The sequence below is a fragment of the Bombina bombina genome, chromosome 3 (assembly GCF_027579735.1).
Source record: "Bombina bombina isolate aBomBom1 chromosome 3, aBomBom1.pri, whole genome shotgun sequence".
Taxonomy (NCBI): domain Eukaryota; kingdom Metazoa; phylum Chordata; class Amphibia; order Anura; family Bombinatoridae; genus Bombina; species Bombina bombina.
The window spans coordinates 807,920,856-807,936,874 of record NC_069501.1 but is presented as its reverse complement, the minus strand read 5'-3'; the positions used below and the strand labels follow the sequence as shown (position 1 = coordinate 807,936,874).

The window sequence follows — 16,019 nt, the reverse complement described above, 5'->3', positions numbered from 1 at the left end:
TGGTCATAAAAAAAACGTTAGGTGAAACAGCCTGTGTCAGATAATAATCGTGCTTGTGGTGATATTTCTGTCACTGCAGTGCATTTATGCATTACAGATAGCTAGCTGCAGATTTTGCATTTCTGTGAGACGACTGCTATTGGACGTCTATTTAGCGTGTGACGAAGACTAGGCGTGGTTTGTTCCTCCTCCTTGTGCACACTGAGCACGCGCGGTGTTGGGTTATTCTCGTCATGTCATGGAAGCACCGACTGCAAGCAATGTCTGTGCTGCGGCATTGGTTGCTGTGGACATCACGGCCATGCGCTGTTCGCATGTTCAGTGCCGTGCACACTGCAACTAGGAAGTCGGTAGATGCTTTAGCTAAAGCCCACAGCCTACCTCTCGTATCACACACCCCCGTGAGCACTGCCCTGCCCAATACGCTAGGACATAATCACTGTTTGTGGTTCCGCTTTATTTGCACTAGCTCACCCGCTCAGAAAGCTGGCGGCAGAAGGGATGACAGAGACCCCGGGAACAGAGCAGATGCTGACTATGTGGAGGAGGAGCAAGAAGAAGAGACAGAAGAGGAGACAGAAGAGGATGTGGACGAGCTCTTATCCCCACAAACTGTTATAGAAGGGGCTCAGAGGATATTTATTGTCCACCCAGATGTGAAATGGGGCACTAAGAAATTACACTTAACCACTGGTAACAAGGCCCTGGATGTTTGTCAGAATTAACAATCTAAATGCATTATAAGTATCTGTGTTCTGCAAATGTACCGTCATGGGAATTATATGTCAAAAGACCCAACACAGGGTTTCTATAACAAATCCAGTCAGGGACTTGCTTTTTATGGGAACTTAAAAGTATTAAGCAAGAAACCCACAACCCCTTTCAAAAATAAATAAAATCCAAAACATGCCTCCAAAACACAGTAAAATTTTCCATAGATTTGCTTTCCTTGCAGAAACCTTAAGTGTGTAAAATGGGAAATCAAAGTTCTAGAGAACACAGGTTGAGAAACAAAACTTAACATATTCCAGTATAACTACGGTAGAAAAAATATATTGCACTTATTTACTGTAACATAAAATATATTTATACTAAATGGATTATTTAGAAAAAATGTTTTACACACATCTAAAACTGACTTTAAAGGGACATGAAACCCAATTTTTTTCTTTCATAATTCTGGTAGAGCATATGATTTAAAAATACCATGATCAAATGTGCTTTATTCTATTGATATATTTGTTGAAGGAGCAGCAGAGCACTACTGGGAGCAAGGTGAGCACATTGTGTGAGCCAATTACAACAGGCATTTATATGCAGACACCAATTAGCAACTAGCTCCCAGTAGTGCATTGCTACTTCTGAGCATACCTAGGTGTGCTTTTAAAAACATATACTATGAGGACAAAGCAAAGTAGATAGCAGAGGTAAATTGGAAAGTTGGTAAATATTAAATGCTCTATCTGAATCACACTATCATTTTTGGGTTTCATGTCCCTTTAAGCAAAAATGTCTTTCAAAATTTAGGGAGTCATAAATGTGGTTCAATATCTAAGCAAAAATAAAATAAATGATTATATGATTTTAATATTTTTCACAGGAAAATACATAAAAATATATAGACAATGTAAAAATAACAGATTTGTTTGGATACAATTCTACTTGGGAACTAGAGTGCACTGCTGCTTCTGAGAAGGTTGTAATCCAAGAGCCAATCAGAATCATCATATTCAGGATCCGCTTTACAGTGCTGCTGCTATGGCATCTGAAAAGGCCATGCAGCCAGGCAAGCAGCTCATAACTGTTCATTGTATTCAAAGTTGCTGCAAATTTTTTTTTTTAATTTGGCTGAGCTGTCTTGCATAACTTTTCTATTGTCAATACTGTAGTTTTTATATTATCAATATAGTTGTTTGTTTCAGGCAAATTGTAGCTATTTCAAATGACAAAATAAATGTAAACAAATGAATTTCAAAAATGTAACCCCTAGACGTCTGTAGGAATTTCCATGCCGACCTAACAGCGTTGGGCTTTAGCATTGATAGGACGGCATGGAACGCCCTAACATATGGCGTCCTGTAGCCTCCTCCTTTGAGAAAATGGAAATTCGGACTGGGGGCGTGCCAAGTAGCGTAGACAGTCTCCCATGATCCAATACCAACCGTGAAATCACGCAATCGCATTGACAATTGCGTTATTTAATTTTTCCAGCAAGTGTTTACATCGGAACTTCATTCCAATCTAAGCAGTTGGGGGTTATACACTCCCAGGTAAAATGGATCATTACAGAACATTTTACAGTATATCCCTTTTAACTGTGTACTTAAAGGGATATGAAACCCAACGTTTTTCTTTCATGATTCAGGTAGAGCATGCATTTTTAAACAACTTTCTAATTTACTTCTTTTATCAATTTTTCTTTGTTCTCTTGGTATTTTTTGTTGAAAAGTAGAGGCATATGCTTATGAGCTGGGCCATTTCTGGTGCACTATATGGCAACAGTTTAACAAGAATGTTATCTGTTTGCAAGAGCACTAGATGGCAGCACCATTTCCTGCCATGTAGTGCTTTAGATGCCTACCTAGGTATCTCTTCAACAAAGAAAATTGGATAATAGAAGTAAATTGGACACTTTTTTTTTAAATTGTATGCACTGTCTGAATAAATAAAATAAACCTTTTTGTGTTTCATATCCCTTTAAGCACTTTGGTAGGTTTAAATTTAGTTAATAAAGTATGTTAATATAATCCAAATGATAGCACTGGAGTTAAGGTGTTAATGTCTGTTTAACCACCAGTCAATAATACACACCATACTCATATTCTGGCATGTTTGTGTGCCCTAATTTTTTTTAAAGTAGTATAGAGGGATTTAATTTGTTAAACTCCATAACTATTGAAAACATGTCATTACAACCAAAATAATGAAAATAAATTAATAGATATCTTAAATTAGAGGCGCATAATACCCATATGCTAAATCACTGTAAAAAGCTGACAGGAAAAAAATCACCTGAACATCTCTATGTAAAAAAAGAAGATATTTTACCTCACAATGTCCTCAGCTCACCAGAATAAGTGTTCTGTAAAAAGTTATCTTTCAGTCACTGCCCAGGTGCAGGAAAAAAAAAGGAAGAAATGAACAGCAGTACTGTGGTGATGAACTGTTTTACTGTGATTTTATATTTCATAGCAAACTTCCTTAAACTGAATATAGAAATAACATAAGTGTGCATGAGGCACACTCCCTTGCAAGTTCCGGGACAGGCATACTGATTTGCTTCTTAAAGTCCTTTACAATCGGGTATGTATACTTAGGACATTTTGAGGTAAAATATCTTCCTTTTTCACATACAGGGAGTGCAGAATTATTAGGCAAGTTGTATTTTTGAGGATTAATTTTATTATTAAACAACAACCATGTTCTCAATGAACCCAAAAAACTCATTAATATCAAAGCTGAATAGTTTTGGAAGTAGTTTTTAGTTTGTTTTTAGTTATAGCTATTTTAGGGGGATATCTGTGTGTGCAGGTGACTATTACTGTGCATAATTATTAGGCAACTTAACAAAAAACAAATATATACCCATTTCAATTATTTATTTTTACCAGTGAAACCAATATAACATCTCAACATTCACAAATATACATTTCTGACATTCAAAAACAAAACAAAAACAAATCAGTGACCAATATAGCCACCTTTCTTTGCAAGGACACTCAAAAGCCTGCCATCCATGGATTCTGTCAGTGTTTTGATCTGTTCACCATCAACATTGCGTGCAGCAGCAACCACAGCCTCCCAGACACTGTTCAGAGAGGTGTGCTGTTTTCCCTCCTTGTAAATCTCACATTTGATGATGGACCACAGGTTCTCAATGGGGTTCAGATCAGGTGAACAAGGAGGCCATGTCATTAGATTTTCTTCTTTTATACCCTTTCTTGCCAGCCACGCTGTGGAGTACTTGGACGCGTGTGATGGAGCATTGTCCTGCATGAAAATCATGTTTTTCTTGAAGGATGCAGACTTCTTCCTGTACCACTGCTTGAAGAAGGTGTCTTCCAGAAACTGGCAGTAGGACTGGGAGTTGAGCTTGACTCCATCCCAACCCGAAAAGGCCCCACAAGCTCATCTTTGATGATACCAGCCCAAACCAGTACTCCACCTCCACCTTGCTGGCGTCTGAGTCGGACTGGAGCTCTCTGCCCTTTACCAATCCAGCCACGGGCCCATCCATCTGGCCCATCAAGACTCACTCTAATTTCATCAGTCCATAAAACCTTAGAAAAATCAGTCTTGAGATATTTCTTTGCCCAGTCTTGACGTTTCAGCTTGTGTGTCTTGTTCAGTGGTGGTCGTCTTTCAGCCTTTCTTACCTTGGCCATGTCTCTGAGTATTGCACACCTTGTGCTTTTGGGCACTCCAGTGATGTTGCAGCTCTGAAATATGGCCAAACTGGTGGCAAGTGGCATCTTGGCAGCTGCACGCTTGACTTTTCTCAGTTCATGGGCAGTTATTTTGCGCCTTGGTTTTTCCACACGCTTCTTGCGACCCTGTTGACTATTTTGAATGAAACGCTTGATTGTTCGATGATCACGCTTCAGAAGCTTTGCATTTTTAAGAGTGCTGCATTCCTCTGCAAGATATCTCACTATTTTTGACTTTTCTGAGCCTGTCAAGTCCTTCTTTTGACCCATTTTGCCAAAGGAAAGGAAGTTGCCTAATAATTATGCACACCTGATATAGGGTGTTGATGTCATTAGACCACACCCCTTCTCATTACAGAGATGCACATCACCTAATATGCTTAATTGGTAGTAGGCTTTCGAGCCTATACAGCTTGGAGTAAGACAACATGCATAAAGAGGATGATGTGGTCAAAATACTAATTTGCCTAATAATTCTGCACTCCCTGTATAGATGTTCAGGTGATATTTTCTAGTCAGCTTTTTACAGCTATACTGCATAACTTTCAAGTGTTTCAACATTTGGGTATCATGTCCCTTTAATATAGTCACTCCTTCACTAAATATTCCTTCTTTAGATATTTATTCTCAAATTTTAAAAACTAGTGATACCCTTTAGCTTTCAATAGCAACAATCAATATGTACTAGTATACACCACACCTTCAAATTAAAGAAAAAATAGATATTGGATTTTTCTTGTTTTTAACGCCGTTATGCCGTTCTATTCCGTCATAATTACACTGGGCTTTAGTGCCGTTCTGACGAAATAGAACGTCATAACCGTTGACTGTCCTAAAGCCAACAGCGCTTCCATGATGTGATCGCGGTCTGGAGGTCGTGCCCTAGCGTCACAGGGGCGCCCCCTGACCCGATCCCACCATTGAACTCTTGCGATCGCGTGCACGATCGCATGATTTCAATTTGTTTATATTGGAACGTTGTTCCGATGTAGACAAATTAACCCGATCATCAAAGGATTAAGCTTGTGTTTAGTATATTATTTGTTGCTTTTAAAAGCCAACAAGCAAGGATAGGCTAAGTATGCGGCATCGGCCCCAAAATAGACTGTTTCCCTGAACCAACTTGATGCAAATTTTGGTGATGTCCTGTATAAAACTGGAAAGTTTCCTACATTTTATGGAGATTGTTATAGCAATTTTCAGCAGGAAACTTGACATCATGAATAAACAATGCATTTTTATTGGTTTATATTTTTTACAGTTTGGATATTTTGTAATTAGATTATACACCAGTATAAATATGAAATGTTTAATGATTGGTTGCTGAAATGATCTATTTTGTTATAAAATTGAATCATGGGCATTCCTGAAAGTTTTGGGTACTGATTTAAATGATTAATACAGTATTATTTTGATTATTATTTTTTGCAGCTGAATTGCAGGTTGCTGAAGCTGAAGCCCTGGTACATAGCCTTCCCAACTGGACTGTTATAGACAAGCTAATAATGTCAACAAAATCTCCAGACAGCAAATTCATATTCGGCAAAGGAAATTTTCAAATTCTTACAGGTACCTATGAATACACATTTTGAATCTTCAGGAAGAATGATACCCGTTGAAAAAAGTATGTGTGTATATAATATAAATGTTGTGTGTGTATATATATATATATATATATATATATATATATATGTGTGTGTGTGTATATATATATATATATATATATATATACATACATACATACAGTTGTGCTCATAAGTTTACATACCCTGGCAGAATTTGATTTCTTGGCCATTTTTCAGAGAATATGAATGGTAATACAAAAACTTTTCTTTCACTCATGGTTAGTGTTTGGCTGAAGCCATTTATTATCAATCAACTGTGTTTACTCTTTTTTAAATCATAATGACAACAGAAACTACCCAAATGACCCTGATCAAAAGTTTACATACCCTGGTGATTTTGGCCTGATAACATGCACACAAGTTGACACAAAGGGGTTTGGCTATTAAAGGTAACGATCCTCACCTGTGATCTGTTTTCTTGTAATTAGTGTGCGTGTATAAAAGGTCAAGGAGTTTCTGGACTCCTGACTAACCTTTGCATCTTTCATCCAGTGCTGCATTGACGTTTCTAGATTCTGAGTCATGGGGAAAGAAAAAGAATTGTCAAAGGATCTGTGGGTCATTTTCTGACCGCTTGGGACCAGGGCTATTTTTACATTTCTGTGGTGTTTGTGTTTAGCTGTAATTATCCTCTTACTCATTTACTGTACCCACACATATTATATACCGTTTTTCTCGCCATTAAATGGACTTTCTAAAGATACCATTATTTTCATCATATCTTATAATTTACTATAATTTTTTTTATAAAATATTATGAAAAATGGAAAAAAACCACACTTTTTCTAACTTTGACCCCCAAAATCTGTTACACATCTACAACCACCAAAAAACACCCATGCTAAATAGTTTCTAAATTTTGTCCTGAGTTTAGAAACACCCAATGTTTACATGTTCTTTGCTTTTTTTGCAAGTTATAGGGCAATAAATACAAGTAGCACTTTGCTATTTCGAAACCATTTTTTTTTTCAAAATTAGCGATAGTTACATTGGAACACTGATATCTACCAGGAATCCCTGAATATCCCTTGACATGTATATATTTTTTTTTTTAGTAGACAACCCAAAGTATTGATCTAGGCCCATTTTGGTATATTTCACCGCCAAATGCGATCAAATAAAAAAAATCGTTCACTTTTTCACAAATTTTTTCAATTATGGCACAAATGTTGTAAATGCTTCTCTGAGATCCCCTTTGTTCAGAAATAGCGGACTTATATGGCTTTGGCTTTGCTTTTAGGTAATTAGAAGGCCGCTAAATGCCGCTGCTCACCACACGGGTATTATGCCCAGCAGTGAAGGGGTTAATTAGGGTGCTTGTAGGGTTAATTTTAGCTTTATTGTAGTGTAGTAGACAACCCAAAGTATTGATCTAGGCCCATTTTGGTATATTTCAGGCCACCGTTTTACCGCTAAATGAGAGCAAATAAAAAAAAAACGTAAAATTTTTCACAATTTTAGGTTTCTCACTGAAATTATTTACAAACAGCTTGTGCAATTATGGCTTGTATTATGCCCAGCAGTGAAAGGGTTAATTAGGTAGCTTGTAGGGAGCTTGCAAGGTTAATTTTAGCTTTAGTGTAGAGATCAGCCTCCCACCTGACACATCACACCCCCTGATCCCTCTTAAACAGCTCTCTTCCCTCCCCCACCCCACAATTGTCCCCGCCATCTTAAGTACTGGCAGAAAGTCTGGCAGTACTAAAATATATATATATATATATTGCTCCCTGACCCCCCCCCCCCTCCCAAACAGCTCTCTAACCCGCCATCTTGGGTATTGGCAGCTGTCTTCCAGTACCCAGTTTGCCATAAAATATGGTATTTTTAAAAATATAGTAAACATTTTCTGTAGTGTAGCTGCCCCCCCTCAATATCCGACCCCCACCCCCTCCCAGATCCCTCAACTAAAAAATCCCACCTTCCCCAGTCCTTTCCCCCACCGTATGAAATAATGTATTTATTCCATAGTGTAGCGTTCCCACCGCCCCGTGCGCGTCTCTGGCCGCCCCGCACGTGATCCCGCCCCCCGCTGGCTCGTATCCTCCCATCGATGGCCGCCCATCCGCCTCCCACATCGGCTCCCACCCACCAACGATCGTGGACATTGATGGCCGATGCAGAGAGGGCCACAGAGTGGCTGACTCTGCATCGGGTGGCTAAGAAATGTTATTGCAGCATACCTCAATATCGAGGCATCACTGCAATAACATAAAAGCGGCTGGAAGCGATCAGGATCACTTCCACCGCTTGGCAACACCAACGACGTACAGGTTACGTCTTTGGTCGATAAGGACCTTTTTTGTAGGCCGTACCCTGTACGTCGTTGATCCTTTAAGGGGTTAATACAATTCTGTAACATATTAGATCATTTTCTTTTTAAATTCTGAAATGAAAGTATAATTTATTACTGTATTAGCTCTTGTGTGTTTTTGTATTACAGAACAAAATATGATTGATTTATATTTATATATATTCTTTTCTTTTTAGAAATGCTTAAAGGACATTCTCACATAACTGCAGTTTTCGTGAATATGGAAAAAATATCTTCAGTGGCTAAGGTAATGTTTCTGCAGTGCTACAAATAGCAATTTAATAGAGAAGAAACCTTTTGTCAGAAGTGTTAAGGAACATCAACCCTTTTAGTGCTGAGCTACTTTTCACCCATGTGCTTAAAGGGACAATCTAGTCTAAAATTTGTATTGTTTAAAAATATAGAAATTCCCTTTATTACCCATTCCCCAGTTTTGCACAGCCAACGCGGTTATATTAGTATACTTTTAACCTCTGTGATTACATTGTATCTAAGCCTCTTCTGGCAGCCCCTTGCTCACATGACTTTTTATTTATTATCTATTGACTTGCATTTTATCCAATTAGTGCAGTGTCTGCCACAACTCCACGGGCGTGAGCACAATGTTATCTATATGGCTCACTTGAACTAGCAGTCTCTTTTTGGGTAAAGCTAATAAAAAAGCATGTGATAAGAGGCTGTCTGTAATGGCTTAGAAACAGGCAGACATTTAGTTTAAATGTTATAAAGGATATTAATATAACAATGTTGGTTGTGAAAAGCTGGGGAATGAATAGTAAAGGCGTTAGATATCTTTTTAAAATCAATAACAATTTTGGTGTGGTCTTTAAATCATTTTTTTAGATTTTTGAACTTGACACATTTAAACATCACATTTGGTGCTTTTTAGTTACCCACACAAATGATATATTATGCGTTTCAGCAGCACACACACTTTCTAAGCATATTTAGTTTACAACTTAGTTTGTAATTACTTTAACGTTCCACATTTAGTATCAATTTAATTCATTTGACAAAAACGCCAACATTTGTAATAAAAATATAGTAATTTAACATTAGAGGATAATGTTTTATTTCTGTCATATTGCACCATATTGACTTTTATGCAGAGTTAAACATCTAATCGTAAATGTTTGAAAACTACTACAAATTCTGATTTTTATAAAGGGTAACAACAATGTTTTTTTTTTTACAATTTATTAATGATCTTACCCCTACCAAAACTCAGTATTAAAAAAATATATATATTTCCATCATTGAATCATGCTCTATAGATGACATGAGATAAAAAAAACAAAGCAAAATGAGGTTAGCAGTTTCCAGATGATCTTAGTTACATTGGCAATCACATGACCGGTATAAGGACATGAAGCCAATGATCATTTTGGTGCTTATGTGGATGGGCTAAATTCTATTTCTGCCCAGACCATCCTACAAGTAACCTAATTCGCACATGATTGCCATGTCTTTAATAACCAGCTGCTACATAGAGGGGAATGAGACTCTTCATTTGAAAGAAGAGAGCCCCTCTTTCATATATTGTGCATATGTGGTGATTGCATTTAGAGTGTTTCAAACAATGTAAAAATTACCTTTTTGACTGGTGAGTGCTTTTGCATTTTAGTTCCCACATTGTCTTGTTTGATATGCCTTTTTTATTGTAGAGACATTTATGTTCCTATAACATAATATACAAGAGGCATGTCCTTGTATAGGATACTGTAATGCCTTTAAATATTATTATGCCCTAGAAAAATCTTTTTACTCATGTAAGGTGGGCATGTATTTAGAGATCTTCTGTATTCATGTATCTGTGTGATTTTATACAATTCAGATGGCCTTGAATACAAATAGAACATACAAATAGCATATGTTGCCACCACAATATTAAACGTTCTAGAAACAGACCACCACAATTATATAAAAGTAAAACATTTATAAATTTACCATTGGAACAAATAAAGGGGACTTTCAGTCATGAAGTATAAAATACTTCATGTTGAAAGCTCCTTTATTTGCTGCATTTGCCACACTGAGCTGCTAAGGCAGCCCACTGCAGAACGCTATTTGGCTGAGAGGTGACGTTTCCACCACTTAGCCAATAGCCGTGCGGGAAATCCCGCTTGGCGCCCTCTCAGTCAAATAGCGTTCTGCCGTGGGATGCCTGAGCAGCTCAGTGCGGCGAACACTGCAAACAAATAAAGGAGTATTTTATACTTCATGACTGTAAGTTTATATTATTTGTTCCAATGGTAAATCCTAGCATTTCACAAACGCTAGTATTTACCATTACTTTAAGACACCAACTGGGTGAATAATAATAAGTGCTGACAGTATGAAGAGAATGCAACAATAAAGTGAGGATCTAAAAACAGCAATATAAAGTATATGTATAGTGTTAGAGACAATAGTGAATAAATTCCTATGGGGCTTAAAAGAAAACAGAGTACATATCATAAAACCAACGGTGAATCAGTTGAAAAATGAACAAAATTGGTGAAGTTTGTGATTCCATTAATCCTGACTGAAAAATATTAGTCAGGAAAAAAACAACTAAATTAATAAAAAATAAAAAAGTGTAAAAATCATAGAGATAATAAATAATACATAATAGACCACCAGCATGTGATACCTAATGTATACAATAACATTGAATAAGCATGATGATGCCAGACTTAGTTGTTGTAAGCAGCTAAATCCATTTTTATTAAGACTAAATGGAGATAGGGTTCTTAATTTATAAATCCAAAATGTTTCACGCAGATGTCCAAGTCTGTTGTCAGAGTGAGACTTGGAGATTTGTTCAATGGAAGTAATCTTAAAGGGGTTGACCCATCCTTTATGTTTCAAAGAACTATGTTTAGTTATACTAGTACTTAAAAGGATTCTTAACATTTCTGTAATGTTTACCCCATCTATCACAGATTCTTCTACTAGTGCACCCTACGTTTTGATATCCACGTGAACATGTGAGAGAATATATCACATAAGTGGAAGTACATATGAGGTGGCAAGAAATAGGATATCAATTTTAAAGAAGTGGCGCCCTGAGTAATATAGAACAACATTTGTAATAACTTGTATAATTAATCCAAAGTGAAAAGTACTGTTTCCAAAAATTAGTTATCTGTGCAATGTGTGCGTAACACTTATAGGACAGCTTTTCTCTTGTTTCTCCAGTCCGGTGCAGGCCTCCTTATATACATATATTTTATTTTCTACTACTCTCAGTCCGTTTCATGCTGGATTTTTTCCACCATTGTGGAAGTTTTCTATCTGTTGTACTATGGACTGATACTATAATATGGATTAAATAAAAGTTATGTTTTAAACTTCATCAAGGTTCACTGGCTTCCATCTACAATTTAGGACAATGTCTCATTTTATTCAGCTGGTGTAAGAATGTATTGGTTTCTTCCAGCAATATGGAGCGTTGTGCTTGTGTATAGGGTATTGCTTTTGTTTAAGGTTTTTAATATTAGGACAAAAAGGTTTTGGGGATACCTTTATATTTTTATAGCAGACAATAAGAGCTCAAGATTTGTATGTTCATATTTTCTAGACCTGCTTTTCAGATTATAATACAAGGCCAAGCTTACTATAGCTATTTCAGGCAGTCATTTTTATTAGTGTGTCATTGGTTCACAATTTTTATTAGAAAGTCCCTTTTTAACCAAATGTTACTACAGCCAAATTTTGTTGCAAAAGTTTGGTAGACATGATGGTGTAAATTAAATTTGACCGCCCTGATAGAACTCAAATGGCAACCGGAATTAGCTGCAATTAACACACATAGTGGCTGGTAGTGTATTCAAGGTAGATAAAAATAGAAAAATAATACAAATATAAATGACAGAAACCATTTATATTTAGAATTCGTTCTAATACTAGTGTAAAAACACCTTGCAATGCAAAGTATTGAAAAATATTAAGCCTTTTTTTTTTTTAAATCTCTTTTCAGGGAGCATACTTATCAATCACCGTATTTCTTGAGAGATTAGTGTTGCGTGTGGCGCCAAATTCAGCTGTATGTATGAGGCATTCTTGAGTAAATGGACAAAACTTTTTTCATTTGAGTTACATTTTAAACTGATTTTTGGAAGACTATGAGCTACCAATAGAGAATATTTTTTTTTGTAACTGGTGACCAATATTTGGTCAGCTCCATCAGGCATTATAGCTCCATCAGGCATTATAAAGCTAAACTGTATTCTGAAATGCACAACCTAATTATCTATAGATATGTGCATTCGGATTCTTTGTGAGAATGCGGATGTAGGCGGCCCGCTCATGCCATTCGGCTCTTTTTGGAGCTAGATTTATTCTTGTGAAAGATCACCACACTAAGATCTGTGCAAAAAAAGTGAGCCCAATGTTACCTATATGACACACATGAACTAGCAGTGTCTAACTGTGAAAAACAGTCAAAATGTACTGAAATAAGAGGCAGCCTTTAAGTGCTTAAAAATTAGCATATGAGCCTATCTAGGTTTAGCTTTCAACAAAGAATACCAAGAGTACAAAGCAAATTTGATAATAAAAGTATATTGGAAAGTTGTTTAAAATTGTGTGCCCTTTCGGAATCATGAAAGTTTAATTTTGACTTGACTGTCCCTTTAAATTTGACTTTACTGTCCTATTCAAAGGACAGTAAACACCTTGATATTTTTATATACAATGTTTAGTTATGTCTAATGAAACTACTTTGCAATATATTTTCATTATTTAGTCTCCTTTTCATGTCATTTAGGTCTGAAAATTGTGCAATTTCAAATACTCAGAAGTTGAAATGCACCCTGCTTACTTTTCAAGACTCTGCTAGATATCTGTCCCTAATTGTCTTTAACTGACAACAGCCAATAAATGCATTTGATACTAACTTTATGACCAGGGCTAGCCTTGTTATCTGCTGACTAAAGCCCAGACTGGCTCCTCCAAATAAGGCAAATGGTGAGTGGCATTTGGCTATTAAAAAATAATTGCAAAAAAAATAGGATTCTAATTTGTTTTACAAATCTTAAAGGGATATAAAACGCAAACATTTTCTTTCATGTTTCAGATACAGATGACAATTTTAAACAATTTTCTAATTTACTTCTAATATTACATTTTCTTTTTTTCTCTTGGAATCTTTTTTTTTTATGATAAAGCGCAGGAGTGTGCACGTGTCTGGGGCACTATATGGCAGCAGTTTTGCAATAATGTTATCCATTTGTAAGAGCACTAGATGGCAGCACTGTTCCCTGCCAAGTAGTGATCCACACACATACCTAGGTATCTCTTCAACAAAGAATACCATGGGAACAAAGCAAATTTGATAATAGAAGTAAATTGAATTTTTTTTTAAAAGTGTATGCTCTGTCTGAATCACAAACTTTTATGTTTCATATCCCTTTAAGACTTGGCTGATATGTTATTATTTAGCAGCACAACAGAAATGTATTGTAATTACAAAGGGCAAGATTAAAAGTCGTGCGTGATGGTCTTTTCGCAATCAATTTCCATTGCGCAGCTATTACAAGTTTTTTTAAAAATCGCAATTGCACGCGAGCATTCCCCTTTTGTGCAACAATCTTTTCCGCACTCGAAAAGCTGCAGTTAAGTTTTGCGCAACCTAAAAGTTTCACAAAACACTGCGAAAATACATTGCAAAGTACAGTTACACTCATATTAGCACTCTCTAATAAATATTATTTAGAAAAAATATTGCACACAAAAGTTTTAAGGGCTCAAAGATAGCAGATCTCGGGTGTTAGAGAAAAAAAAGCAGACACAGGGATTTTATATTGACATACGTACACATACTTACAGAAACATGGGTTTATATGTATAGAGATATGTTTAACTATAGAGATAATGAAAATATTTCATATTACAATCTTATTCACATTAAACAATATCTCAGAGGGATTTTCAAAGAGATATTTGCATATAGATCTCGAGATATCTAGACATATATATAATTATATGCATATCTTGCTATAATTAGATATATCAGTCCAAAAATCATCACATATATAGATAAATATTTATTTAGAAATAAAAAGAACATTTCTTTCATGTAATTAGCAAGAGTCCATGAGCTAGTGACGTATGGGATATACATTCCTACCAGGAGGGGCAAAGTTTCCCAAACCTCAAAATGCCTATAAATACACCCCTCACCACACCCACAATTCAGTTTTACAAACTTTGCCTCCTATGGAGGTGGTGAAGTAAGTTTGTGCTAGATTCTACGTTGATATGCGCTCCGCAGCAGGTTGGAGCCCGGTTTTCCTCTCAGCGTGCAGTGAATGTCAGAGGGATGTGAGGAGAGTATTGCCTATTTTGAATGCAGTGATCTCCTTCTACGGGGTCTATTTCATAGGTTCTCTGTTATCGGTCGTAGAGATTCATCTCTTACCTCCCTTTTCAGATCGACGATATACTCTTATTTATATACCATTACCTCTGCTGATTTTCGTTTCAGTACTGGTTTGGCTTTCTACAAACATGTAGATGAGTGTCCTGGGGTAAGTTAGTCTTATTTTCTGTGACACTCTAAGCTATGGTTGGGCACTTTGTTTATAAAGTTCTAAATATATGTATTCAAACATTTATTTGCCTTGACTCAGGATGTTCAACATTCCTTATTTTCAGACAGTCAGTTTCATATTTGGGATAATGCATTTGAATCAATCATTTTTTCTTACCTTAAAAATTTGACTTTTTTTCCCTGTGGGCTGTTAGGCTCGCGGGGGCTGAAAATGCTTCATTTTATTGCGTCATTCTTGGCGCGGACTTTTTTGGCGCAAAAAATCTTTTTCTGTTTCCGGCGTCATACGTGTCGCCGGAAGTTGCGTCATTTTTGACGTCCTTTTTGCGCCAAAGATGTCGGCGTTCCAGATGTGGCGTCATTTTTGGCGCCAAAAAGCATTTAGGCGCCAAATAATGTGGGCGTCTTATTTGGCGCTAAAAAATATGGGCGTCGCTTTTGTCTCCACATTATTTCAGTCTCATTTTTTCTTTGCTTCTGGTTGCTAGAAGCTTGTTCTTTGGCATTTTTTCCCATTCCTGAAACTGTCATTTAAGGAATTTGATCAATTTTGCTTTATATGTTGTTTTTTCTCTTACATATTGCAAGATGTCTCACGTTGCATCTGAGTCAGAAGATACTTCAGGAAAATCGCTGTCTAGTGCTGGAACTACCAAAGCTAAGTGTATCTGCTGTAAACTTTTGGTAGCTATTCCTCCAGCTGTTGTTTGTATTAATTGTCATGACAAACTTGTTAATGCAGATAATATTTCCTTTAGTAATGTACCATTGCCTGTTGCAGTTCCTTCAACATCTAAGGTTCAGAATGTTCCTGATAACATAAGAGATTTTGTTTCTGAATCCATCAAGAAGGCTATATCTGTTATTCCTCCTTCTAGTAAACATAAAAAATCTTTTAAAACTTCTCTTTCTACAGATGAATTTTTAAATGAACATCATCATTCTGATTCTGATGACTCTTCTGGTTCAGAGGATTCTGTCTCAGAGATTGATGCTGATAAATCTTCATATTTATTTAAAATGGAATTTATTCGTTCTTTACTTAAAGAAGTACTAATTGCTTTAGAAATTGAGGATTCTGGTCCTCTTGATACTAATTCTAAACGTTTAGATAAGGT

At 36.4% G+C, this 16,019-nt stretch overlaps 1 protein-coding gene across 1 annotated transcript in view; it reads left to right on the top strand.

Annotated features, from left to right (window-relative positions):
• The first annotated feature begins 233 nt into the window (after positions 1-233).
• Positions 234-16,019, top strand: part of GTPBP6 (GTP binding protein 6 (putative)) — a 94,567-nt gene continuing 78,781 nt past the window's right edge. Inside the window, exons 1-3 of the mRNA XM_053707746.1 lie at positions 234-693; positions 5,859-5,996; positions 8,543-8,613. Of these exons, the coding sequence (XP_053563721.1) occupies positions 234-693; positions 5,859-5,996; positions 8,543-8,613 (669 nt within the window). The remainder of the gene's footprint in view (positions 694-5,858; positions 5,997-8,542; positions 8,614-16,019) is intronic.